Source organism: Phragmites australis, chromosome 2 (assembly GCF_958298935.1).
Source record: "Phragmites australis chromosome 2, lpPhrAust1.1, whole genome shotgun sequence".
Taxonomy (NCBI): Eukaryota; Viridiplantae; Streptophyta; class Magnoliopsida; order Poales; family Poaceae; genus Phragmites; species Phragmites australis.
In genome coordinates, this window is record NC_084922.1 from 16,370,126 (window position 1) to 16,396,025 (window position 25,900).

A 25,900-nucleotide genomic window follows, 5' to 3' on the forward strand; every position below is an offset into this window, starting at 1 on the left:
GGTTCGCCTTCCTAAAAAAACGTTCAAATAAAAAAATCCACTCTAAGCTCAAGATTTTGTGGAAACCTGAAGCAAACAAAGAGAAATAGAGGAGGTGTTGCCTGATCGTGCGAAACCAAAAGAAGATGATGTGAATCAGGCCACTAGTGTCGGTGTAAGGACTCCGATCTCGGGTTTCTTTGTGCCTCATGTATCAGTCCCTGTATCAAATAGCTGATACGCACAGAATTCTCTAGAATGATATCAAATACATACTTCGAATAAAATAATTAAAATAATTACCTGAAAGGTGCAAAAGATGGTCTGGTGGACAAGCATCCACAGCAGACCAACCAATTAGAAGTGCCTACAGCGGAGCGAAGCAAACAAAGATACAACCCGGCAACTCGGGTACGGACGCGACCTTATACTTCTCCTCCTTAACTTCACATGGGTTTAGTTTGATCTCCATCGCAACAATCTAAAAGTAACAAGACTGAGTATGAAAGTTACTCAACAAGTCCTATATTACTTTAAGGGGTTGATAGATGCATAATAGGTATTTTAAAGATAAGGTTTTATGGTATAATTTTAAGGGTAAAACATGTTTTATGCAGGTATCCAGTTATATTCTCTATAGTTAACCTTTTGAAACAAAGCTAACCTGTTAGTAAAGCTTTTGAGACAGTTTTAAAACAAGATAACTCGGTACAAAGCTTTAGAAATAGTTTAAAACAAGATAACTCGGCAACAATGCTTTAGAAATGGTTTAAAATAAGTAACTTGGTAACAAAGCTTTAGAAATAGTTTCAAACAAGGTAACTTAGTAGCAAAATTTTTAAAACGGTTTTAAATAAGGTAACCTAGTAACAAAACTTTTGAAACGGTTTTAAATAAGATAACCTGATAACAAAGCTTTTGAAACAGTTTTAAACCAAAATAACCTGGTAACAAAGCTTTTGAAATAGTTTTAAACAAGGTAATAAGCTTTTGAAACGGTTTTAAATCCAGAAAACAGTAACAAATTATATCTGAGGGGGTTTCGGTCCTGGAAGGGGCTACACCACACTCCGCAGCCCCTTTTATTACATCTGGTGTACCTCTAGTACCACACAGCTTCTGGCGGATTGAACCAATAATCTCATCACACAGGCATCTAGTCTACACACTCACTCATCAAGACACACGCGTCCGGAGTCTAGTCAAAAAGGTTTTGCCTTCGCATATCCATCACCGTGGACACAGCTATTCAGATAAATTTATACTCTGCAGAGGTTGTACAGTTTTACCTACACGATATGCTTAGCCTACAACCGTTGTAAGCGGATGAGCAAATCATACCAAGACCCTCCAAACACATTTCCTGCAGGACTTTTCTACGAGATTTACCCCCAAATGCCAAAGTCCATGTACTCAAGAAAAATCCCCTTTTTAAGCCTAGGTCGGTACTAGTAACCTCCAAACAGAGGGACAGATGACCACTTGACTGCTTGCTGCTCCCAGACTCCTAGTATGATGCACAACTCAGTCCGATGAAGAAGATGTCAGGTCCTGCCCATTCAGGACACATGATTGCACAGGATGGCTAAGGTATGGTTACGAAATGACTCGGTCCTTAAACAATCAAGGCATGTATCTTCCAGCAATTAATACCACAAAGGTAACTCATGCCCTAGAAGCATCCTCATCCAGAGTATTACTCCACCTGCCACCGTCAAATAATTTTCACTTATTTTTACACATCTCCCACCATATCCCACATGACATTAAGGATTTCACAACCATCACGAAATTCACAACTATCAAGGATTTATGGTATATGAGTTATCATTAATACTATTAAATCTTATCTCCGAGGAGAGATGTTTTAAAAACGACATCTTCAAGGAGACGTAATCAATCCTAAGAATGCTAGACATCAAGATATCGTATGTCATTAATATAGATAACACATGTAATCCTAAGGTGATATGTGTTTTGGATGATAACATTTATAGCATGGCAAGTGTTTAATAGGATTAACTACTACAAGCAGTTTGTAAAAGCGCAATACATAGCACATGTGATATAAGTCCAGTTTTAAGTTGCTCATGTAGATTATTTGAAAATATAGGTTCAATATGATCAAGGAGATAGGACTTGCCTTCATGAAGGTCAATTCACGATTGGTCTTGTAGTCCAGGTCTTCCGGGCTCTTCATCATCGGGCCTCTCCTTCAGTTCCTTCCTCGCGTTATTGCTTAGAACCTTGACTTCGAGCCTACGCAGATTAACGATGAAAGCGCAAAAATGACTAAGCAAAGGAACACCAAAACGAAACCAAAAAAACATCAAAACAACGAAGAACAAACGAGGAAAATGACAAAAGCTAACCTAATGGGAAGACGACGACATCACTAAGTTTAGCGAAACTAACATACAGAGACTAGCGAGATTATCTAGTGAAGCTAGGTCAAATTGTTAACCTAGTTATTTTATTAACTTTAGATAAAAGCATAACAAGTTATTAATGACTAGTGATCGTTTATAAGCTTAACTACCGGAAGACAACAGTTAGGGATTCTACGTGTAGGTGAGTGCACGTGTACAGATATAAAAGTGTGTGGGATACTTACGTCTATATATATGTGAGCATGTATACATATATACGTAAGTATGACTCTAGACGATTAATGTGCTTTAAGTGCTCAAGTGTCGGATTAAATCTTCTAATCTATAGCATTATAACATGGTTATCTAGTAATTAATTTTAGTTACCCAATGTTTCTTAATTGCTACTCTAATTAATCTACATCTATTGCTATAGCAAGAGCATGCATGTAATCAATTAACTAGGTTAATTATTGTATTAATCTAATTATTGCTTATTAAATAATAATAATAATTAATTAATTACTAATGTTAAATTATTCTATCATATTCTAAAAACATGTAGTTATTACCCAAGCAGCTACACTGGTTAACTTGTTATATTAATTATACTAAGATTAAACTATAGATTATAGCATGAAATGACAATCTATTTCTAAACATGAATTAAAGAAAACCCTTTGAATAAATCTAAGAACTATTATTTAATTAACATGATGATTAAACCTACACTTCAGCAAGATTAATATAAGCAACTAATCTATGATTATAATCTAAACATGGTTATCGAATTATCTAAACTCAACTTAGTTTAATAAAAGACTAAATCTAATCTAGGTTAAATGCTACGATATGAAAATAAATACCGAGCGGGAAAATAAATAAACTCCAAAAATTACAAGAATTTGGCGGAGTGATAGATTATGATTTTAGAGGAATATCAATGAAAGAATCGCCAAAATCGGAGTTGAAACAGAGGAGTTATGAACATCGGAAGATTTGTCTGAATAGAAACCCTGGAAATTGAAAAATGTCACTGTTTCGCGGACACGGTCTACTGAGCTGTGGACTCGAGGAGATTTGTGAAGGGGGGGGGGGGTTCATGGTGCACCGGCTTTGTGGACTTGGTCCGTTGCTTTGGTGGACCGGTGAGGCTTTGTGAGGACGGTGCACTGCGGACCGGCTTGGTGGACTAGTGGGGGCCCACATGGAGGTGAGGGATGCAGGAGGCAAGAGGATAAGGCCGTCTGGGCCTCTTGACCGCCCGCGCGTGGCTCAGGGAAGGGAGAGAGAGATCGAGGGAGAGGGAGGCACCAGGGAAAGGAGACAAGGGCATCGAAGGGAGTCGGAGAGAGAGGGAGAGGAGGGAGCCAAGGGTGCCTGTGGAGATGGCCAGGAGGGAGAAGGGGAGCCGATGAAGAGAGAGAGAGAGAGGGAGCGAGGGAGGCACCGGAGAGAGGAGGGACGACTGGTGGTGACGGAGCAGTGACGGCCGGCCGGAGGGCGGTTAGGCTTCTCGACCGGGCATGACAAAGAGTGAGAAGGCCGGAGAAAAGGGCTTGCCGGTGGCGGGACAATGCGCACGGCGGCTAGCAGCATCGGGAAACGAAGAGGGAGAAGGGAGCAAGGGGAAAGGTTGCTCATTGTGGTGGATGGGTGGCGCACGGGCGGTGATAGCATGCACGGCGGGGCAGTGGCATGGCGATGGTCTTGCGTCACGGCAAAATGGCGTGGCGCTGCGAAAGGGCCGGGACGACGCGACAGGATGCGGTGTGCTGCATGTGGGCATCTGCGCAGCCAAGCGGTGGTGCACTCGGCAACGAGCATGGCAGCTCGGTGCGATGACGATAGCACGGTGGGGCAGCCTGGACAGCAGTTGAACGGCGGCGGCGGCGGCCTGGGCAGCATGGGCCGATGCAGTGGAGATGGTGGCTGTGATGCTGCTGTGTGTTGTTGCGTGTGTGTGCTGGTGTTGTTGTATGCTTGTGTGTGAATGTATGCGGAGGGGAGTTCCTTGCAGGTGAAGCTTGAGAGGAGAAGAGCAAATGGATTTTGCCATCCAGTTGAAAAAAATCAGAGGAAACATGGGGATGGGGATGGTGATGGCCGGTGGTTTGGTATGTGCTTTTGGCTGGTGACTAGAGAGAGGAGGGGCATGGAGGGAGCAGGGCATGGGTTGATGGTGGCCCATGGACTTTGCTGCCTAGATGAATAGAGATTGAGAGAGAGAGAACATGTAGAGAAAGAGGTGAAATAGTGAGAGTGGGTGTGAATGACAGTTCAAATGAACAAAATGAATTTGAACTAGATTTTGTAAATGCATTTGCAAAGATTCAAATTGAATAATTTGAATTGGTAATTAGATTTGGAAAGATTCAAATGAATGCATTTGAATTTGGAATCGATTTGTGATGATTCGATGAACGTATTTGGATTCGAAATGGATTTATAACAATTCAATTTGAATAGCTTGAATTGAATTGGATTGGCATGATTTGACAACATATTGGAACGAAGATTTGAATTATAAGATCAGAACTTGAACCTTGATTCGAATAAAATGAATTGAAATTGCGAAATGATTGTATTGAAATGAATGGAATATTATTTGAATGATTCGAATTGCATGCGGGTATGAAATCGATAATGATTTAATGAATCTGGATTTGAGATATTTGGGATTGAATTCAAATAGGAGTATTTGAATTCGGATCTAAATTTGGATTTGGCATTAATCCAATTAAGAGTATTTGGATTTGAGATTGATTCAACAAGAATACTTGAAGTCGATTGAATGTCGGTGAATTGAAACAAGATTGGGATTCGAATTGGAGAGAGACTCAACTCGAGTAGAACAAAATTAAATGGGGATAATTCAATTGAATAATTGAATTATAGATTTGAGTTGGATTGGAAGATCAATTTTTCATGAATTGATTTGGATTAGAAAATTACCGAGAAGAAGTAAAATGGATTCGAATTGAGAAGCATGCAATTCAAATCACCACATAAAGAATCATAAAAACGATAAGCCAAAATATGCATATAATCAATTTATTGCAACTATCAACTTAGAAATTAATTTAGTGATCTATGGAATACTTAGCTAAAATAATATATTTGAACACACATACAAGTATATACATATTCAAATATTTACTTTCTTAAATTTATACTAGTTTAATAATTATATTTTTTTAATTTAAAATGATTTTTGCTATTTTTTAAAATACTAAAACTCAGGGGTTACCGTCGGAGCCACTGTGCAGTGGTAGAAAAGCTGCACCAATTCCAACATCAGTTTCTAAAACTTTCGGCTGTTTTGCATTCCTCTGTTTTGTCACTACGTTCCTTTCATGCCCTTGCATTTTCTCTTATTCACCTATTTTCAATCCTTACGTTTTAAACAAGCCTGAAACATGGTAAGCCATCTAAACCTCGCGTCACACCTTGACAATCAAACGCAAAAAAAAAAAAAAAAAAAAAAATTGCCCACCAAAATTTAAGCTACATTCTAAATGACTTCTTTTCCCCCAAAATCTGACCTCGCCCATGTTAAGTTATACCTGGTAAGCCGTCTAAACCTTGCTTCACACCTTGGCAATTAAACACAAAAAAAATGCTCACCAAAATTTTAGCTACACTCTAAATGACTTTTTTTCTCCAAAATCTGATCTCGCCCAGGTTAAGTTCTACCAAAATATTGGCAGGACTCAATTGAGGCATTGCCTGGGTGTGAGTAGGCACACTGCACAAATCGGTTGGTCCACCGTGCAGTGTACGTAAAGGTGTTGGAATCAAACCGAGGCGTTCGCGATGGATCTGAAGCTAACTACCTTGCCCCTGCTCTGACTATTTCACACCCCCGTTTCTCCTCTCAGCCCCAACTTCTAGTCCAATTCGTGTCGGTGTCGCGCGATTTCGATCGCCGGATCCCTCCCCGGCGTTGGGGTCGTCGCGCCGGCCTCTTCACCGCCAGCCTCTGCTGGTGCTGGACTGGCGCGGCGCGTAGATCCGTCCTCGGGATCGGGTGGATTTCTTCTTCTGTCGGTAAGTAGCCCTAGCTTGCTTCCACGAATTGTTCATGGAGCTGGTTTTGGCCTGGCCGATCTCCCCTTCCGTTGTTGCGACCGTGTGCAACCAAATCCCAATCTTTCTTTGTTCTCCATTAATTTGGTTGCGGATTTGTTGGCTGGGTGATGCTCATCTAACCTTATCTAATCCATTGATCCATGGTCCGATTAGGTTCTTCTACTTCAGCACGAAAGATCAGTCTAGCGAAGGTGCCGGTGCAGTTCATTTCTCTAGAAATTCCAGATGTTCCACACCAAGTCCCTCCCTAGGTCTAAGGACACATCCGTCGTCGTCGTCGTTTTGGAGACGACCGAGGTGTACATTGTGATTGGCTTGTCGACAAGGAGGGATACACAGGTGATTTATGTCGACCCAACCACGGGATCCCTGCGCTACGTGGGGAAGCACGGGGAGGACGTTTTCGATTCTGAGGCTGCGGCATTGAACTACATCACTGATGGATCAAGGATTTTATCCAAGAGCACCACATATGCGAAAGCAGCGCTGGGCTATGCGGTGTTAGGAAGCTACACTATGCTTTTGGTTGCAACACAGTTGAGTGCAACGGTGCCGAATCTGCCTGGAGGTGGGTGCATATATACGGTGGCAGAGAGTCAATGGATAAAGATTCCGCTGCAAAACCCTCAAGCCCGGGGCAATGGAGAGCTGAAGAATATCCGCGAATTGGCTGATCTTGACATCGATGGGAAGTACTACTTTTGTGAGACAAGGGATGTTACCAGGCCATTTCCTAGCCGTATGACTCTGAGGGAACCAGATGAGGAATTCGTTTGGAATGGTTGGCTATCAAAGCCTTTTAAGGACATTGGGTTGCCAGGACACTGTGTCATTCTTTTGCAGGGGTTTGCTGAGTGTCGGAACTTTGGAGGTACAGGGCAGCAAGGTGGGTCAGTTGCCCTTATTGCGCGCCGTAGTCGGTTGCATCCTGGAACGCGCTATTTGGCTCGTGGACTAAATGCATGTTCAGGCACAGGCAATGAGGTAGAGTGTGAGCAACTTGTTTGGGCTCCACTAAAGGGCGGTCAGCATATCCCTTTTAGCTCATATATCTGGCGGCGTGGAACTATACCAATATGGTGGGGTGCAGATTTAAAAAATGCTGTGTCAGTAGAAGCTGAAATTTATGTTGCTGATGATCCTTACAACGGGAGCTTACAATATTACCAACGGCTGAGTAGAAGATACGGCAATAAATCATCTGGAGTGAATGCAGCTCGGCAAAAGAAATCTGGAATGGTTCCCATTGTTTGTGTTAACTTACTAAGATACGGCGAAGGAAAAACTGAGACAGTTCTAGTTGATCATTTCAAAGAATCTCTACAGTATATGAAGTCTACTGGAAAGCTTGGAAACACATGGATTCAGTTGATAAATTATGACTGGCATGCCACTGTAAAGTTAAAAGGGCAGCAACAGACAGTTGAGGGCCTATGGAGACATCTTAAAGCACCTACGATGGCTATTGGCTTCAGTGAAGGGAATTACTATGATGCAAAGCAGCAGCTTAAGGAATGTAAAGGATCTATTATCTGTAACGATGACATTAATGGCGGGTTTTGCATGGAATCCATTCAAAATGGGGTGATACGTTTCAATTGTGCGGACTCTCTTGATCGGACTAATGCTGCTAGCTACTTTGGGGCACTTCAAGTTTTTGTTGAACAGTGCAGTCGATTGAGTATCTCCCTTGACATAGATGCCATGTTTGGGTTATCAACAAGCAGATATTCCGAATATAATGGTCAAAGTGCTCGTTCCTTGCCCCCTGGATGGGAGGAGCGCTTTGACTCTGTAACAGGGAAATCATTCTACATCGATCATAATACACGAACTACCACCTGGGAACATCCATGCCAGGAGGCCCCGCAGAAGCCCTGGAAGAGATTTGATATGACATTTGATCAATTCAAAGGCTCAACAATGCTTGCTCCGGTGAACCACCTTGCTGAACTTTTTCTTCTGGCTGGTGATATCCATGCCACGTTGTACACTGGCTCAAAAGCTATGCACAGTGAGATTCTGAACATATTCAAGGAGGAAACTGGAAAATTTAGTAAGTTCTCAGCTGTTCAGAATGTGAGGATTACGGTGCAAAGAAGGTACCACAATTTTCTGAATGACAGTTCTCGTCAAAAACAGTTAGAGATGTTCCTTGGATTGAGGCTATATAAGCATCTCCCATCCATCCCTATGTTCCCTCTCAAAGTATGTAAACTTACTTATTATCAGTATCTTTATTGAAAACTTCACTTTATGGTTCTTTATTTCAACGTGCTATTTAGAAGTATAAATTTTTGTTGTAACATGCTTAATCTTGACGATTCAGGTGCTATCAAGGCCGTCTGGATGCATGTTGAAACCAGTTCCTAGTATCATTCCAATGGCTGATGGCGGTTCCAGTCTTCTCAGCTTCAAAAAGAAGGATATTATTTGGGTATAGTGCTTCTTTAGATACTTACTGGCCAGTAATATTTCCTAACAGTTGTCTGGTTTATTTAATTGTTGTCTCAAAGTTTTTTCAGTTTTTCACACAGCATGCTAAAGACTTATACTCCTGCAGGTTTGTCAGCAAGGTGCAGACTACGTTGAGCTTTTTATATACCTTGGGGAACCTTGTCAAGTTTGTCAGCTGCTTCTTACTGTATCTCACGGTGCTGAAGATTCATCATTTCCAGAAACTGTAGATGTTAGACTTGGCTCAAGCATAGATGCCCTTAAGCTCGTGGTTGAGGTCCTTGTTTCCATCTTACCTCACTGGTTTTATTATCTTTTTTTTTTGCTACAGATGTTTCATCAAGTTCCTTCGCAAATACCAAGTTAGCTCGTTTACTTTTAACATTTGCCTTGAATGCTTGATGGACTTTCACCCCTGCACTCAAAATTGAGACTGCACACACAAAAAAAATGGCAGTCCTTGCTAATATTGTGCCTCATCAGATTCGGATGTGCCATCTAAATTTGGGTTTAAGCCAACATGTTATCTTGTAATTCTCAATTGGAACTTTGGCACATTTTTGCTTGGTTCAGAACCAGAGCTTAACTGAATGCTTGTTAACTTTGGCTGAGCTGAGATGAGCTAAGTGCAGCTTCTGAGTTTGGCCTTGGGCTCTTGATTCTGGCTAGCTTTACAACTCTATCCATATGCTGTTGAGATCTTGTAGTTTCAAAATTGGTCTATTTTCCATCCTGGTATTGGTTTCATCTGTTCTATGTGCGTCCTTTTAAAAGCATGTAGATCCTGTAGTCCTCTGCATGATATTGTATTTTTTGCACTTTATGTAATTATTTCTCTGGATATTTTCTCTGTATACAGCTGCTTTGAATTTGATGTGTATTTGTTATGAGATCCAATTAAAGCAGGCAGATCCTTTGAACTATATTTACTTTTTAAGTGGAACTCTCCCATTTTTAGGCAGTTTTTCATTCTTACTATTTGACCTCTTATCTTTTACACGTCTTATTTAAGCGATAGATGAATATTAACTGAGGGATTACTTTTTTAGGGTGCTTGCATTCCTCAGTGCTTGAATGGGACAAATCTATTGATCCCCCTCACTGGAAGAATTGATCCAGAAGACTTAGCCGTTACAGGGAAAAGCGCTAGGCCTGATGTTCAAGAGAGCACTTACCTTCCTCTATTATATGACTTTGAAGAGCTGGAAGGAGAACTGAACTTTTTAAATCGGGTTGTTGCATTATCTTTTCATCCATCTGCCACGTCGAGAAAACCCATTACTCTTGGTGAGGTAAAAGGTTGATGAAATCTTCGAGATGTAGATGCTTTTAAATGGTTACTTTTGGCATTAGAACCTTTTCTCCTGTGTTTATTTATTTATTTCCCTTGATGAGTTGAGTTAACTTCTTTAACAGATTGAAGTACTTGGAGTTTCTCTTCCATGGTCAGATATTTTAACCAATAGCAGACGCAGTCCTGAATTAATGGAGCTTCTCCATAAAAAATTATCCAGTGTTCACTGTGATCTAGGTTCAAAGTCTTCTGCAAATTCTTTCTTGCCTGGGAATGATGCTCATAGTAGTGTAAGATCTTCTTGTACTAAAAGTTTGCCATCAGTTCAATCAGGCGGTTCAGGAAATTTTGTGGATTTTCTCACTGGTGATTTTGACATATCAAAGTCAAATATAACCGACAATATGTCTTTTGGTAATGAGGAAGAGGAACAAACAACCTTCTTAGATGATGGATTTGATGTTAACCCTTTTGCCCCTGCATTGGAAGTGCCTGTTGCTAAAGTGAATAACCAGGTTGAAGAAAGTGGCTGCACACATCTCTATCTTAAATTTTTTGAATCACTTTCTGGAAATAATAAGGTCTGCATTTGTACTAAACTCATCTTTCAGTTTCTATTCTGTTATCTTGGTGGATTTTCATTGAATCTGTCTTGAGCGAGCTTGTCCTGAAGTTACCAGTAATATCTTGAATGGCTTCTTGTATCCAGTAAATGTCCAAGAAGATTCTAATTTCTAGCAACAACATAACTGAAACTTTTGTTTTCAACAAAGACAACTTCGAATTTATGTTAGTTCCCTGAATCTTTAGTTCTATTCTGGTTACCATCATCTACTGCTGATAAGGTTTTGAATTCGACGTGACATATGTTTGGATGCTATAACTTGCCTTGTTTTTCAATATAGACTTGCTTATTCAGTTATTCTATAAAAAAAAAGAAAAAATGCTTATTTTGAAATGACATGTATATAAATTTAATTCTGGATCATATTGACGTAAGCTTTATTCATCTTTCCAGGGAAAAGGTCTTAACTTTGAGCAAATGATGAAGCTTGAAATAAAACGTCTCCATCTTGATCTTTCTGCCGCTGAAAGGGACCGGGCATTGTTATCAATTGGTGTAATTCCTGCCACTGTAGATCCAAACCGTTCAATTGATTATTCTTATCTGTTGAAGTTGTCCAGCTTTGCTGATAATCTAGCACTGCTGGGCCATGCTGTCCTTGAGGATCGTCTTAATGCTTCAATAGGGCTCGAAAAGGTCAATGACCAAACTATAGACTTTTGGAATGTCAGTGAAAATGATGAATCCTGCTATGGTGGGGCATGTGAAGTCCGTGCTTTGTCTTCATTACAAGCTTCAGCCACTAGTGAAAATCAATCAGTATTTGTGGAATGTTCCCAGTGTGAAAGGGCAGTTTGCAAAGCTTGCTGTGCTGGGAAAGGGGCCTTCCTTTTGCTTAACACTTACAGAGATCTGAAGCTATATGGTGGGAGTCAAGGTGGTGGCTATTCAGCACTCGCAGATTGTTTTGTGTGCAAATCATGCTGCAGTGAAATGATCAAACATGCCCTGTATGTGGATTATGTCCGGGTTCTTCATAGCTTGCGGAGAAAAGATCGTACAGAGAAAGCAGCACTGAATGCTGTGAATCAGGTCTGCCGATTTGAATCCAGCAGAATATCTGATTTATCACAAAGTATTCAATCTGGTCAGAGGCAATTGAAGCACATCCTTGATGGTGAAGAATCCCTTGCAGAATTTCCATATGCAAGCTTTTTACATACGGTATTTCTCAACTTTGTACTATATTGTGATAACTAGTGCTCCTTTATGATCTGCTGCTTTTGTTATCCATACATTCTGCTGCGTTTACAAGTTTACAATGCTGTTGCACATGGACCATGGAAAAACAGTTATATAAACTGGCCTTATGCATCATTTTTGAAAGATCTTTTTCTTTTTCTTTTTATTCTTCTATGAACCTTTACCTTTACCATAGATAATGCTTTGATCATTCCCTCATTTTCTATTATTCAGGTCCAAACTGACGATGACTCTGAACCACCGCTTTCATTACTGGCACCACTTGGTAATGGGGACAACAAGTCTTACTGGAAAGCTCCACAGGACAACACATCTATGGAGTTCTCGATTGTTCTTGGTGGTTTATCAGATGTTGCAGGAGTTGCCGTAATTGTCAGTTCTTGCGGTTATTCAACATCTGACTGCCCAATTGTAAGATAGCCTACTTTACATTCTCTTTCTTCATCATGTTATCCTTATTTTATCTATAAAACTAGTACAAACAATATTAGCCAGGCATACCTTAATGTTATATATATGGACTCCCAGCTATATGGATATATCTTACTTCCATATCCAGCTTTCTTGATAATTGGAAAAACTAATTTAAATCGAAGTTACTGAAATTATAATTTTTAATCATGAAGTCATGTAGCTTGATCAAACGCATGTTCTTTTTGAGCAAGAGAAGAGTTCAGCTGTATGCTGAGCATGCTACTTGTTGATACAAGGGAAGCAATGCACAAAAATACTATCTTTCTCTCTGGAATTGTATGCGAAAAAAGAATTGGACTCGCCTTGAGAGATATTTCATACTCTAGCTTACTTATTTCCCAGAATGTCTAGAAAAAAGTAAGGCAAGGGAGAAATTTCTAATATGGGCTCTACTGAGCTATATACAATTCTATTCAATTACCGATTGAAAGGTGATTTCTGTTGCATCAGAATTGTATATAGCTTAGTATATATATGTGTGTAATATGCAAAGAACCCCTTATAACACCGCACACGGGGATATTACACAAATGCAATATATCTCTGACACCCCTGACCCCTCTCAAACTCATGGGGGATCAGCCATACTAAGTTTGGAGAGATATAACCTGTGTTGAGTTGTACTATGTGCCTTTGTGAATAAATCAGCCAACTGAAGCTTTAAAGGAACATACTGAAGAGCAATAACCTCATCTTGTGTCTGTGTCCATGTGTAAGAAGCATCAGCAACAATATGTTTAGTGAGCTCGTGTTTCACCGGATCTCGAGCAATACTGATAGCACTTGTACTGTCGGGAAAAAGAGTAGGTGCGGAAGATGAAACATCAAAATCCTCAAGTAACCACCGTAACCAACTGAGCTTCGTTGTCAACAAAGCCATAACTCGCAACTCAACCTCCGCACTGGAACGAGAAACCGCGGTCTGCTTTTTAGTTTTCCAAGCAATGAAAGAACCACAAAAGAAAACACAGTAGGCAGATAGAAACACAGAGCTTTAAGGAGCTAGAACGTGGAAAGAAGAGAGAGAGAGAGAGTACCACGAAGATAGTGCAAAACACGAAGAAGATGACTATAGTGGAATTGAGTGGAAGCAGAAACGAACTGACTAAGAATGTGCACTGTATAAGAAATGTCAGGCTAAGTGACACCAAGGTAAACAAGACTCCTAACAAGATGACGGTAGCGTGTGAGATCCGCAAGAAGCTCAGTGGACCAAAGATGAAGGTTAAGCTCTATGGGAGTTTCAACAATGTGCTTATCAATGAGATAAACACGATCAAGAAGATCCTGAATATACTTCTCTTAGGACAAAAAGAAACCCTCAGGTGTAGAAGAAATCTCAATCCCAATAAAGTAACGAAGATGACCCAAATTGGACATTAAGAAACTGCTCATTTAGACGAGCTTCCACAAAGTCAATATACTCAGAATCATCTCCAGTAATGATCATATCATCAACGTATAAGAGAAGAAAAGTCCGACTACGAGATAGTGTGGACAAAGAGTGCTGGATCATGAGCACTAGCAGAAAAACCAACAACAATGATCACAGAAGAAAAGTGCTCAAACCAGGCACGCAGGGCTTGCTTAAGGCCATAAAGAGAGCAATGGAGACCATGCCCTCAAGAACAGATTACCCTAGCGGTGGGTGTATGTATACCTCTTCAAGCAATTCACCATTAAGAGATAGACCATTGACGCACAGCGGCCTCAACCAGAAGAGTGTGAACTACGGTCATGTGGGCGACATGTGCAAAAATCTCATCATAGTCACGGCCATGTCCTGCTAAAACCACGAGTGACAAGACAAGCCTTGTGGTGCTCAAGATAACCATCAGAACGGGTCTTAACCTTATGGATCTACTTGCACATGATGGGACGAACACGTGGGTGCAGAGGAACAATATCCCACGTGCCAATTCTCTCAAGAGCAGCCAACTCCTTTGCCATCGCATGCAACCATTCCTGATGAACAACATCATCAGGGTAAGAAGACGGCTCGGCAGGAACAATACCAGCAAAACCAAATCGATCAGGAGCATGAATCGATTGGCGATCACGAAGAGAGTAGCAAGGAGAAGGCAAAGAAGCTGAATCATCAGAAGGAGATAACTCATCAGAAGGTGGCAGAACAAGATGTGAGACAACATGAGAACGGCGAGTGTAGCAGAAAGGAAAAAGCGCAATAATACCAGAAGGAGGAGGATCTGGTGGGGATGGAGCCAAGGGCAAGGTAGGCACTGAAGAAGGTGCAACAGGAGGAGGCGTCACAGGTTGTCGGGAAAAGAAGACTAAACGTTGATGGTATGGCAGAAAAAGTGAGAAAAGACAGAGGTTGAAGTAAGGAAGCTAAAGAAGTGAAAGGGGAGGCACAAGAATAGAAAGGATGATGCTCATCAAAAGTAACATCTCGAGAAATACGCATCCGACGAGTAACTAGATGCTAACACCGATAACCCTTATGCTTAGCACTGTAATCTAGAAAGACACAATCAACCGATTAAGTAGTTAATTTGGTACGTTCACGAGGGACGAGAAGAACGTAACAAACAGAACCAAAGAAGCGAAGACAAGAGTTGTCAGGAAGACGCCCACATACACTTAAACGGAATCCCACTCTTGAGAGCTAAATAGAGTTGGATGTGACCAAATAAGTGGCTATGGATACCGCGTGAGTTGTCTCAAGAAGATGGCGATACTTGCGTTCAACAACACCATTCCGATCATAAGCACTAGGATAGGAGATATGGGACAATGTACCCTATTTAGCAAGAAAAGTACGATGGTGCTTAGAAAGAAATTCGCCAGCAGAATTAGCTCGAAAAACACGAATATGAGTGTCAAATTGAGTGCGAATAATAGTAGCAGAACACTTATAGATAGATAACACCTAGCTACAATAACACAAAGTAAATCCAAGTGTGATGAGAAAAATCATCTATAAATATAATATAGTAGTTGTGACCCTCCTTTCGAAACAAAGGGAGTCGGACCCCAAACATAGAGTGAACAAGATCAAAAGGACGTTGAGACACCGACTCACTATGAGGATAAGGAAGCTAAATCTGTTTATCTAAAGACACATCTTCTGAGACCGACCCTAGAAGACCACAACGAACTAATGAAGACAGACACAACCCATAGACATGACCAAGATGATGCCACTGTTGGAATGAGCTATTAGGTGAGGAGGCAGAAAGATCGGTGACGGCAGCGAAAGGAAGATAAAGCCAGTCAAGCTCCTATAGATGTTGGGAATCACGGTGCTGAGGGCCCATACCAACTAGAGCCCCTGTGTGATGGTCTTAAACACAGGAAGAGTCAGAGTCTAGAATAACACGACAGCCATGATCAGTTAGTGAGTTAGGGAACATGAGCAACAGAAGGAATACCGAAAGAAGTGCAAAGAGTGCCCCGACTAGCAACATAAAGAGAAGTATCATCAGCGATAGCGACATGAAGAGGAGAAATAAGAGGATAAAGCAAAGATAGACTGGACGAATCAGAAGTTATATGAAAAGAAGCCCGAATCTAAGGTGAGGTATCTGACTGTGCATTAAGTGGTCTCTCAGTGCTGGAAGAGGGACGGTGAGGTAGAGGTAGCAACCAGGCGTCGAAGTAGTGTCATAATGTCCTGTTGAGTGTCAGTCGAAGAGGTAGTCGGGGTGGAAGCACCAGAGGGTTGTCGAAGATGCTTCTTCCAATAGTAGTTCACCTCAGCATGACCCTCTTTGCTGCAGTAGGTGCAGCAAGGGCGACCACCACCACTTGAGGAGGCCGTAGAAGGCGAAGGAGTGACACGAGGAGCAGGTGGCGGTGTAGACGAAGACGTAGGCGCAACAGGTGGACGAGTAGGCAACACTGAGGGAAGTGGCAAACGTCTAGAACCACGCAGACCAGTCTCCTCCGCACGTATTTCCGTAAGGGCCTCCACAAGCGTGACACGAGGATGACGTGTGAGCAGTTGAGCACGACACTGCTCAAACTCGGGACGAAGACGAGTCGGGAATTCTTAGAGGCGACGAAAATCCCTTTTAACACAGATCCAAAAATCACTTACAGGAGCGACAACCAGCAGCGCAAAGAGAGTCCAGCTGATGCCACACTGCCAGCATCTGAGTGTAGAACACGTCAACAGAGGCATCACTGTACTGAAGAGATTGCTCCAGGTAGAGAGCATCTCTAGAAGATGAGTCTACATCTGAAATGCAGTAGAAAAGTCAACAATCTCATAGGAGAACCGGGGCTCGACACTAGCAACCAGAATGGACGCTGCACGTAGGGATGAAAACGGGCGTGAACGGTTGGAAAAACCCCCTAACGGTTTTTACTTTCACATTTTCTTGACCGGATGGAAACAAAAAGGGGAAAGCTAGAAACGAAAAACGAACACGGGATTGCCGGTTATACGAAAACAAACCAATCCAAACGAAAATATGTCAGTACCAGACGAAAATTGGTGGTAAAAATTAGGAAGACCGAACCTCAGGACCATGAGTCCATGACTTAAGAACATTGAAATACAAATAAGGGTAGCAGAGTCCATCAGTGTAATGAAGCTCACTGGGGAAAATGAAGCATCAAACTGTTTAATTCTAAAAAAATTGTATGCTGACTGCAATTGATGAACAGAAAATAGATCTTTTCCTAGCTAGACCAGGAGCTAGGAAAGCACTTATAACAGTTTACAGAAGACGCATCACGTATAACAGTTTACAGAAGATGCATCAGTTCTATGAGGCCTTGATTGAAAAACATAAAACATTAGTTAGCTTAGCATAATTTCATGTCCTCATTGGTGACATAGTACCTACTTTATTTGAGATAACTATTTTTTCCATTTGGATGTGGCTCCACATTAGAGGAGACGAGACTGACTGATCACCACATATTTTTCTAAAATTACCTTAGTGTTTTGCAACGTTCAAACAACATTTGGGAAGAAAAAGAAATTCATGAAAACCATAGTTCATAGGAAAACGAGCTATGTAATACAAACAATTACTAGATAGCTTAGAAAAGGATAGCTTAGTGATTAAACATTGGAGCACACCTGACCAAGAATTTGAGACTCATTGAAAGACTGCAGTTTACCATACCATGTAAAACATCAGGAGGACTATGAACAAAATTAAGACAATAACAACAACTGCTATACCATTCTGTTGCAAATGTCCTTCCTCCGAGCCAAAACTGCAGGTATATTAAAAAGTGTTGTTTCACCTGGGCTGTGCCCTTCAGATAATTCATAATTCTCCAATACTGCAAAAGGGCATGATTAAAGAACAGAATTATTATGATTGCAAAATCAAGTGAGAAGAAGAAAAGAGTCTGTGAGATACACACAGGGAATCAACAATGCCAAAAATAAATAGACAACAGATCTTTTCAGTTTCAATTATTAGGTGAATATAAAGCACAACTAACATTTTTTTCTTTCAAGTGTCTTAAAGATCCTCAGTTCCTCACTTCTCATGACAAAGTATAATTTAGTTGTCTTTCTTGGTAGATTCTTCCAGGGTGTGGAGATAGCTTCCTGTATGGAGATGAAAATGAAAATGAAAATGTAGTCATTGCACTTGATTAAACAAATCTTAAAACATGTCCAAATTGAAGCATCCAAGTTCCAAAATGGTGTTGGGTGGGTGAGGCGAGGCAGCGAGGGCGAGCTGACGGTGTCGTGGGGGCGAGATGGGCGGACGGGCGGCACGTCAGTGCCATGGAGGCAGGACGAGTGGACAGGGGGCGCTGTCGGGCAGGACAATTCGACGGCGGGCAGGAGGGTGAGGCGAGTCTGGTGGCGTCGTGGGGGTAACAAGACCGGCAGACAGGCAGAGACGCGGAGTGGCAGCGGCGCGACTTAGGAGCCGATTTAGCCGACGTGTGTGGGCAGTGGGGGCGAGTTGTGTGGGCTGGGTCTGTACAAGTGTAAATCGGGATAAAAAGGGATTTTCTCGAATAAAAACGGGATTTCGAGAAAACGGGTGGGATGAGGTCTCAATCGTTTTCGGCCCCGTTTCTGAACCTCACCGTCCCGTTCCCGTGTAAGAACTGGAAAAATGAAAACGATCGGGAAAAAAAACAAAAAACGGTTGTGAGACGGGATATTCCTGTACCGCTTTCATCCCTAGTTGCATGAGTATCATCATCCATCCACTGAGCATAATCAGATAACTGATCTCGGTACAACTCCAAGGCATCCTGGTAGGCGGAGACAACCTTATCATAGGCAACAGTGACGGCTTTAGTAGTTGCTTTGTCGTTTTTGTCGGCGGAAGGCTTCACAAGCTTTGTTAGAAGAACAAGGGAAATCGGACAAGGAATGTCGCTAAAGAGAACACCCCAAAGATGAGCAAGAGTGCATAGAGTAGAGGTGAGCGACGGCTTGAGCACAAAGAAAAGTTGCAACAACTGCATTTTTTTAGCAGACGCGTTACTATGTTATTAGAGGTAATAGATCACGCAATGGCATATCCACATTGACAGCAATAGGTAGGGAAGCCGGTGACAGAGCGGTCCGGCGGGCAAGCGGATTTGAAAGGGATCGGCGCCCCAGGTGGTAGCGGAGGGAGTCGATAGCGACAAGGACGTCGTGGCCCGGGTGGCGGCGAATCGACAGGTGCGACCCGAGTTGCCGGGGGGGGGGGGATTAAGCAGGAGGGCAGCCCAAGAGAGGAGGGAGGCGGTCCGGACGGCGACGAGGAGGAAGAGAGAGAGCCGACGGGAGGGGGAAAGCTGACGATTTGGCTAAAGATTGGGACGAGTTGCGGCGTTTCAAAAGAAAACCTAGCTCTAATACCATATTAGGAATAGCAATTTGTATTCCCTAAAAGCCGTAGGCCAATATATATACGTGTACATGTGAGCAATATACAAAGAATCCCCCATAACACGGGGATATTACGCAGATGCAATATATCTGTAACACAAGACATCTTTTTTATATACTGGTGGAGTTAGCTATCAATGCAAAAACTAGAGGATCATTTGAACTAGCCCATTGAGCTATTTTCATTTTCCCTGTTCCTTAGTGCATTTTTGTACTTCCTTACTTAATATGCTAATAATTGTGCTGCTTGTGCAGGTGGAGATATGGGCTAGTAATAAAATACAGCGAGAAGATCGTACATTCATAGGAAAATGGGATGTACAAGATATAATATCTTCATCTCCACAGCTTTTTGGACCAGAAAAATCAAGTAGCTTGAGTGAAGCACCAAGACACATTAAATTTCAGTTCTCAAATCCTATCCGTTGTCGTATAATTTCAATAAAAATGACACTTCCTCTTATTGGTTCTCGTTCAACCAAGTTTACTGAAGAATTTGATCTTCTGTCATTGGATGATAGCTCATTTTATGAATCAAAGCCAACAAATCCACAGAATTCATTTATCCATGCAAAAAGAATTGTCGTTTTTGGCAACTCTTTGAGAAAGGACATGAGTCCTGATACATCTATGGGAATAATGAGAATGAAAAGTTATTTAGACAGATCACCACCCTTGGGCAGATTTAGGGTAAAGCCTATGTCTTTTGCTGAATAGTTTTAGGCTTTTCATTCTAGCTGTGACTGAAGCTTTTATTCCCTATTTTTCAGATTCCAGTTGAAGCTGAGAGGCTCACAGATAATGATCTGGTTCTTGAGCAATATCTCTTACCTAATACACCTGCAATAGCTGGATTTCGCCTTGATTTTTTCAGTGTTATAAGACCTTGCGTGACTCATTCACCTTCCTCATCAGAATTGGACATGAGGGAGTTTTCATTGGCACACATGGAAGATAGATTTGTAAATCCAGCAATTCTTTACATGCAAGTTACAGTTGTTAAGGTAATAAGACACTGCCTCTGCTCAAAAATCACTTAACTATGGTTGGTTATTTTCTGCACCACTCTTTAGTTGCTATTTTGACCTTACAATAAATTATCGTAGCCATTACCTCTTTGTAACTATAAGATGTTTTGGACATGGCATGGTCTCCAAGAGCCCAGTTTAACTAATATTTTATACCACATTACGTTGGTAAAAACTAAACTATAGGAAAATGAAAGTATTTCTTATGAGAACATGTTACTATTACTCTCATGCCTTCCATGTGGTTAATCTAACTAGGAATAAACAACCATCCCCCCCCCCCCCGCCCACACCAAACTTTGCTGGAAGAAACTACAAAATTGGTTATCCTACCCCATAAACTTCTAATTCCGGTTTGCCACCTTGGAAGGTAGTGTGGATCGGTTTCTCCATTGGACATTAAAATCAGCCCTAGTGCCCTACATGTCGCCGGTCCCACTCATCAGTCCTTCCTTACCCCACTCATCATCATCTGCCTCAAAGTCATGGCGGTCATCCTATCCTACTCCAATGTGTGCCATGGCGGTCTGCGGCAGTGACCTCTAAGCATGGCACACCGACGGCACAAGGAGTGGTTTGGCGGCAGGGTGACTTCCTCAGTTGTGTGTGGGGTGATGAACATCCAGCCCTTCTTCGATGGGTGGGATAGGAAGTAAGGTTTTGCTAGAGATGATAGCAAAACGGTAGGAGGTTAGCAACATAAGTGACAACTGGGCAGATAACAAGCTGCGTTGAAGACGATTGCTGGTGACTGGCTACTTTGCTAGGTGCAACACCCAGTTCGGGTAGTGGCTTGTGGTATTGTGGTTAGGAGGGTGTATTTCTATTCAGACGTGCACATTGTCATCCATATGGCCAGAGAAAAGAAAAAGAAAATGCCGTTACCCATGGTAACAAAAGTACTAGTCTAAACCACCAAGAGATAGTAATATGATAATGAACTTACGTATGTATTGTTATGGGCCTGAGCTTGCACAATAGCGCAAGCATGGCAAGGCACAAGCTGCACACGTCAGTAGGTTTAGGTAGTTACAGGTGTTACGAATATAGTCCTTATCCTTTACGTATAGGTTATTAGAGTCATTTCCTTATACTCTCTCATGTACTCTATATATTGCCTCCCATTGAATACAAGTTGCTATTTTTAACATGGTATTAGAGTTAGGTTTTCTTTTGGGACGCCGCAACTCGTCCCGATCTAGCCCACTTGCTGTCGGTTTCTCTCCCTGCCGACTTCTTCCCCTCGTCGGCCGGCATACCATCTCGCATTATGCTTGTTCGCCGCGCACGCTCGTGCTTGTCAGTCGCACGGACGGCACCTCTCTCTACTTGCTGGCTTCTTCTCCTCGCCGGCTGCGCAACCATCACTGGGGTTCGCCGTTCTCCGTTGTGGCTCACCTTCGGTGCTACTTTTGGGGTGCTTCTCATCGTCTTCCGCTCGATCCGTCGGGAGGATTGCGCTCGGGAGGAGCTGGGATCCGTTCAATCCGCTGCTGAGGCTTCAATCTGTTAGCCGATCTTTGCCTTTGTTGAGCGCCGGCGGTTGCAGATCCTTTCGCCACTATCGTCTTAAAGCTGTTGCCGCCCATGCATGGGAGGAGAGCTGCAATGTCTTGATCGACTGTCGTTCGCTGTCACGGCTCCACCGTTGCTCTACGCCGTTGGCTGCAGCTGCCACTGCCTCGTGTAGGGGGCGTTGCTTCGATCCGCCATTTTCTCCGATTCAGTTGCCAGACCTTCATCGTTGGCAGCTTTGCCCACAAGAGCTTGCTGGAGGCCACCGCTGCTCGCGCCTCGGATCAGCCTTTTGTTCTCTTCGCCACACCAGGCCTCCTTGCCGCCTGTTGCTTCATCTACCTCTTTCGCACCTCGGATCAGTCCGTCGTCAGGATTCCTCGGCATCGTGTTTCAGTTTGTGCGCCTCTTGTGCATGTCTCCTTGTGCTGCTTTGGAGGTGTTGTGTTTCCCTCCTCTACACACTACATCATGCTTTGGTTGATTCTACTGTTGCCACTAGTATCCTTGTTGCTACTTGTGTCTGCCTCGTATTTGAGTCATTCTATCGTCATGTCTATCCAAGTCCAACACTTTTTGCTGCATCCATCCAAGTCTCAGTCTCACTTTGAGTTCGTCGATGTTCATCGATCAACTGATTCTTTTATGGTTAGCTAACTTTTGTCTTTGTTTAGCTAATCTTTTCCCGTCGTTCTTGATGCAACAATGTCATCTAGATCTTTCTATAGTTTTAGTGACAACTTCATTTGTTGTCTTGCTACTCGACATTGCTTTGTTTGCAATTCTTGATCTAGGACATTCTTTTGTCATCTTGATTTCTCTATAGCTTTAGTAGCAATTTCGTTTGTCGTCTTGCTACTTATCGTCGCTTTGTTGTGACTCTTGACCGAGGGCATTCTTTTGTTGTCATCATCACAACTCTACTCCTGTGCTTTGTTTTGCACTTCTTCGTCTTGATTCGACGGGATTACTAAGGCTCCACTCTACGATGGCTTTGAAGCCACAAATTTTGAATGTATTAGTTTTATATTATCGAAGTTTATTAGTACTTAGTGCCTACTCTTTCAAATGCAATGCTATTGCTAGGGGGGGGGGGGGGGTTAGGAATATAGAATCATTACCCTTTACGTATAGGTTATTAGAGTCCTTTCCCTGTACTCTCTCATGTACTCTATATATTGCCTCATTGTGGCTACCATTGAATACAGGTTGCTATTCCAACAACAAGAATGCATTAGTTAGCTACTTGTTAGGAGGCGCATGCATACATGCATGCAAATGGATTGTTAACACGCATGAAGATTTTGGTTAGTTGCTTAGAGATAGAGTTGGTTAGTTGGATTGTTAGGGTCGCTGGCTATTTAAGAGGCAGTCGGCATCTGTTTTGGAAAGCAAGGAACAATAAAAAAACTAGTCTCATGTACCTCTTCATGTCTCACGCCTCTCTCTCTCTCTCAGCCTAGCAGATCTTCTTCCCCAAAGTCCGTCGTCCCTCAGCGCTCTCTTTCACTAGCACTTTCTAGCTGTATTTTTTGTAGATTCATTTTAGAATCGTCGACTATAGTTTCAGTCTGATTTTGAACCCACAACTCTAATACTGTTTACTTTTCACCATCAAAACTCAGAACCAGTTCAAGACACCACCCTGGCCCTGAAACCACACTACCATTTTTTTTTTTGCCTGACATGGTCACATGGCAGTAGTTTTCACTGAGGTAACTGTCTAACAGGTGGACGCCTGTTAGTTACACTACACCCACTTGGACCACTTGGTATCCCAATAAACTATAAATGATGAAGCCAGCAAACAAGAAAAGGAAAAATAAATAAGGAAGTGAGGTCCACTATTCAACATGATATTTTTTGTTGATGTGTATGGAAGAGATTTTGACATGTGGACTAGTGGGGTTAAAATCCTTTGTAATTTTTCTGATGCTAGTTAGGATCCATGTGGATGTCAAAACAGCCATGGAATGTGTCTAGGTGATCATGTGACCTTTTTTTGTTAGTTAAGGGTCGTGTTTCAGACAGTTTTAGAGTTTGTAAAATGGATTTTTTTTTGTCTTGCTCATGTTAGTAATAAAAAATTAAAATATTTGACTAAGTTTTGTCCAATATCACATCATTTATATAGAGAGGGGGTAGTTAGAGAAGCTCTATGTTCATATCTCAAATGCCTATATACAAAATATAATATTATTAATTCACCAACGTGATAGTGCTTTTTACAAGTTTGCTGCAAACCATAAATTATTTTCCGCTTTATGATATTGTTAGTTCAATAAGCACACAGCTGAACCTATTAGATGCCATAGTTTTTCCAGCCTAATTTATATTTTGTGTGCGTGAAGCCGTAAATCATCTTTTTTGTGCTTGTGATCTTCTACAGGAGTCTGGCAAGCTGGTTGTGGAGGAATACCGTTTACCAGAAGTAAAGGCAAATACACCACTATATTTTGATTTTCCAGATTTACAACAAGATGCCCGTTGTGTTATCTTTAGATTGCTTGGGGATGTCACTGCCTTTGTTGATGACATTTCTGAACTTGACGGCTTAAACTTGCGAAATCTTCCTTTGGCATCTGGACTGTCTTTGTCAAATAAGATCAAGTTGTACTACTACGCTGATACATATGAGATGGGAAAGATTGGCAGTCTCTCAGCAGTATAATATACCTGAGGTATGAAGTCTTGACATTTTAAATGCGATATCTTATAAGGCTGTCTTACTACAGTGTTTTTAACTTGATTTTTGACAAATAAGTTTAGCCCAATTTTCAGAAGAAAGTTTCAGTTGACAATAGATTATACAATGAAGCTTAATTGTATAATACAAATTGGCTTATTGAGCCTCTCTTGTCTAGCTTAAGCCACTTCCATAAGTCATGCGTGAGCAGTGAGCCGTCTTGTGATATAAGCCAAATAAGCTGCTTTGTAAAAAGTTACTTTTGCAACTTTCGAGTCTTTTACATCCTTGTGTAAACCACTTATCCCTCGTTTGGATGGACCGTTATGGTCTGGGTTCTGTCCCGTCCCTTACTCCGAATTTGAATTTGAATTACATGTGGATGGGTCTTGATCCAGTCCATACTGGCTTACCCAAACGAGGCCTTATAAGGGTTTTAAAAGACCTCTGGTTTCTAACCAAACGGGGCTTCTCGATTATGCCTCACCATAAAACTTCTGCTCTGTCCCTGGTGAAGCTTATCTGAATGAGAAGGTCAAGTATGAAACTATGAATAGGTATGTGTAGGTGCTGTGTGCTACTGCTGCCTACCTTTGGTTAGTATATTGTCTAAAGACGACTGCTCTTTAACGTTGTGTTTACCTTTGTTTAGGTCGTACATGCCAACATGGTATATTCACGGTTGGCAGATTGTTGTTGTAAACTACTTTATCTTCGTGTTGACGCGGGAGTCACGGCTGCTGCACACAATAGACTTTTTGGAATGTTGTTTTGTTTCTGCTGTCATCATCCAATGATCCATTTCGAGTGCTCAAGCGATTTTTCCTGTAGGATTTCTGGAAATTCATTTTTTATGTAGAATATCTGGAAATTCAATACGATTGGAGTTTCGGAACTGCCAGGTACATTTATCAATACCTGTGTACGAGACCTGTATAGGGCTAAGAACTCAGTTTGTATGTTCTTTTTTCTTCATGCATATTTTGAGCACTGAACTTTACCAATTTATTTGTACGATACACAACAATGCTGCGGTTGTCACGCTCCTGACTTGAGTCGGAAAGGTTATGGGCATTGTGTTGAAGCTACTCGCTCATTAATTTTCTTGGGGGACATGGGCTTCGATGCTTGAAACAATTTGACCAGGATTGTTTCAATCCCTGTGCATTTGAATTCGAGTTAACAGTGTGTTTAATGATCTGGATGAGTTTTTAAGTCTGGTGCAAAGTCATGTTTTTTATGTTCGATTTGAATTCGTATTCACCTAAAAGCTGTACCAAAAGAGCATTAGGCGAGGTGGAAGTTGCTGATCCTAGCATAACATTCACAGCAACGGTTCTTGTTCGGTC

The 25,900-nt window shown here is 41.8% G+C and overlaps 1 protein-coding gene across 2 annotated transcripts; it reads left to right on the forward strand.

The window, feature by feature from the left end:
- Positions 1-6,158: 6,158 nt before the first annotated feature.
- Positions 6,159-25,656, forward strand: LOC133901153 (probable phosphoinositide phosphatase SAC9). 2 transcript variants are annotated; one of them, XR_009906662.1, is made up of 13 exons: positions 6,159-6,398; positions 6,594-8,648; positions 8,770-8,877; positions 9,004-9,174; positions 9,947-10,189; positions 10,314-10,772; positions 11,210-11,980; positions 12,233-12,430; positions 19,578-20,012; positions 20,093-20,326; positions 24,255-24,546; positions 24,950-25,108; positions 25,204-25,656. XR_009906662.1 is itself a non-coding variant. In XM_062342424.1 (12 exons), exons 2-11 carry the CDS (start codon positions 6,666-6,668, stop codon positions 24,534-24,536), a joined length of 4,884 nt encoding a protein of 1,627 aa, XP_062198408.1. In that variant the 5' UTR covers positions 6,159-6,398; positions 6,594-6,665; the 3' UTR covers positions 24,537-24,546; positions 25,204-25,656. The 2 variants fall into 2 exon arrangements, 1 of the variants encoding a protein (XP_062198408.1); XM_062342424.1 differs by lacking the exon at positions 24,950-25,108.
- The last annotated feature ends 244 nt before the right edge of the window (positions 25,657-25,900 follow it).

What these genes read in the sequence shown, in the direction of transcription:
- LOC133901153 (XM_062342424.1), top strand. Translation starts at nt 6,666, where the DNA reads ATGTTCCACACCAAGTCCCTCCCTAGGTCTAAGGACACATCCGTCGTC. An exon ending in CAACATCTGACTGCCCAATT is followed by an intron (nt 12,431 to 19,577) that starts GTAAGATAGCCT and finishes CTGCTTGTGCAG; the next exon opens with GTGGAGATATGGGCTAGTAA. An exon ending in TGCAAGTTACAGTTGTTAAG is followed by an intron (nt 20,327 to 24,254) that starts GTAATAAGACAC and finishes GATCTTCTACAG; the next exon opens with GAGTCTGGCAAGCTGGTTGT.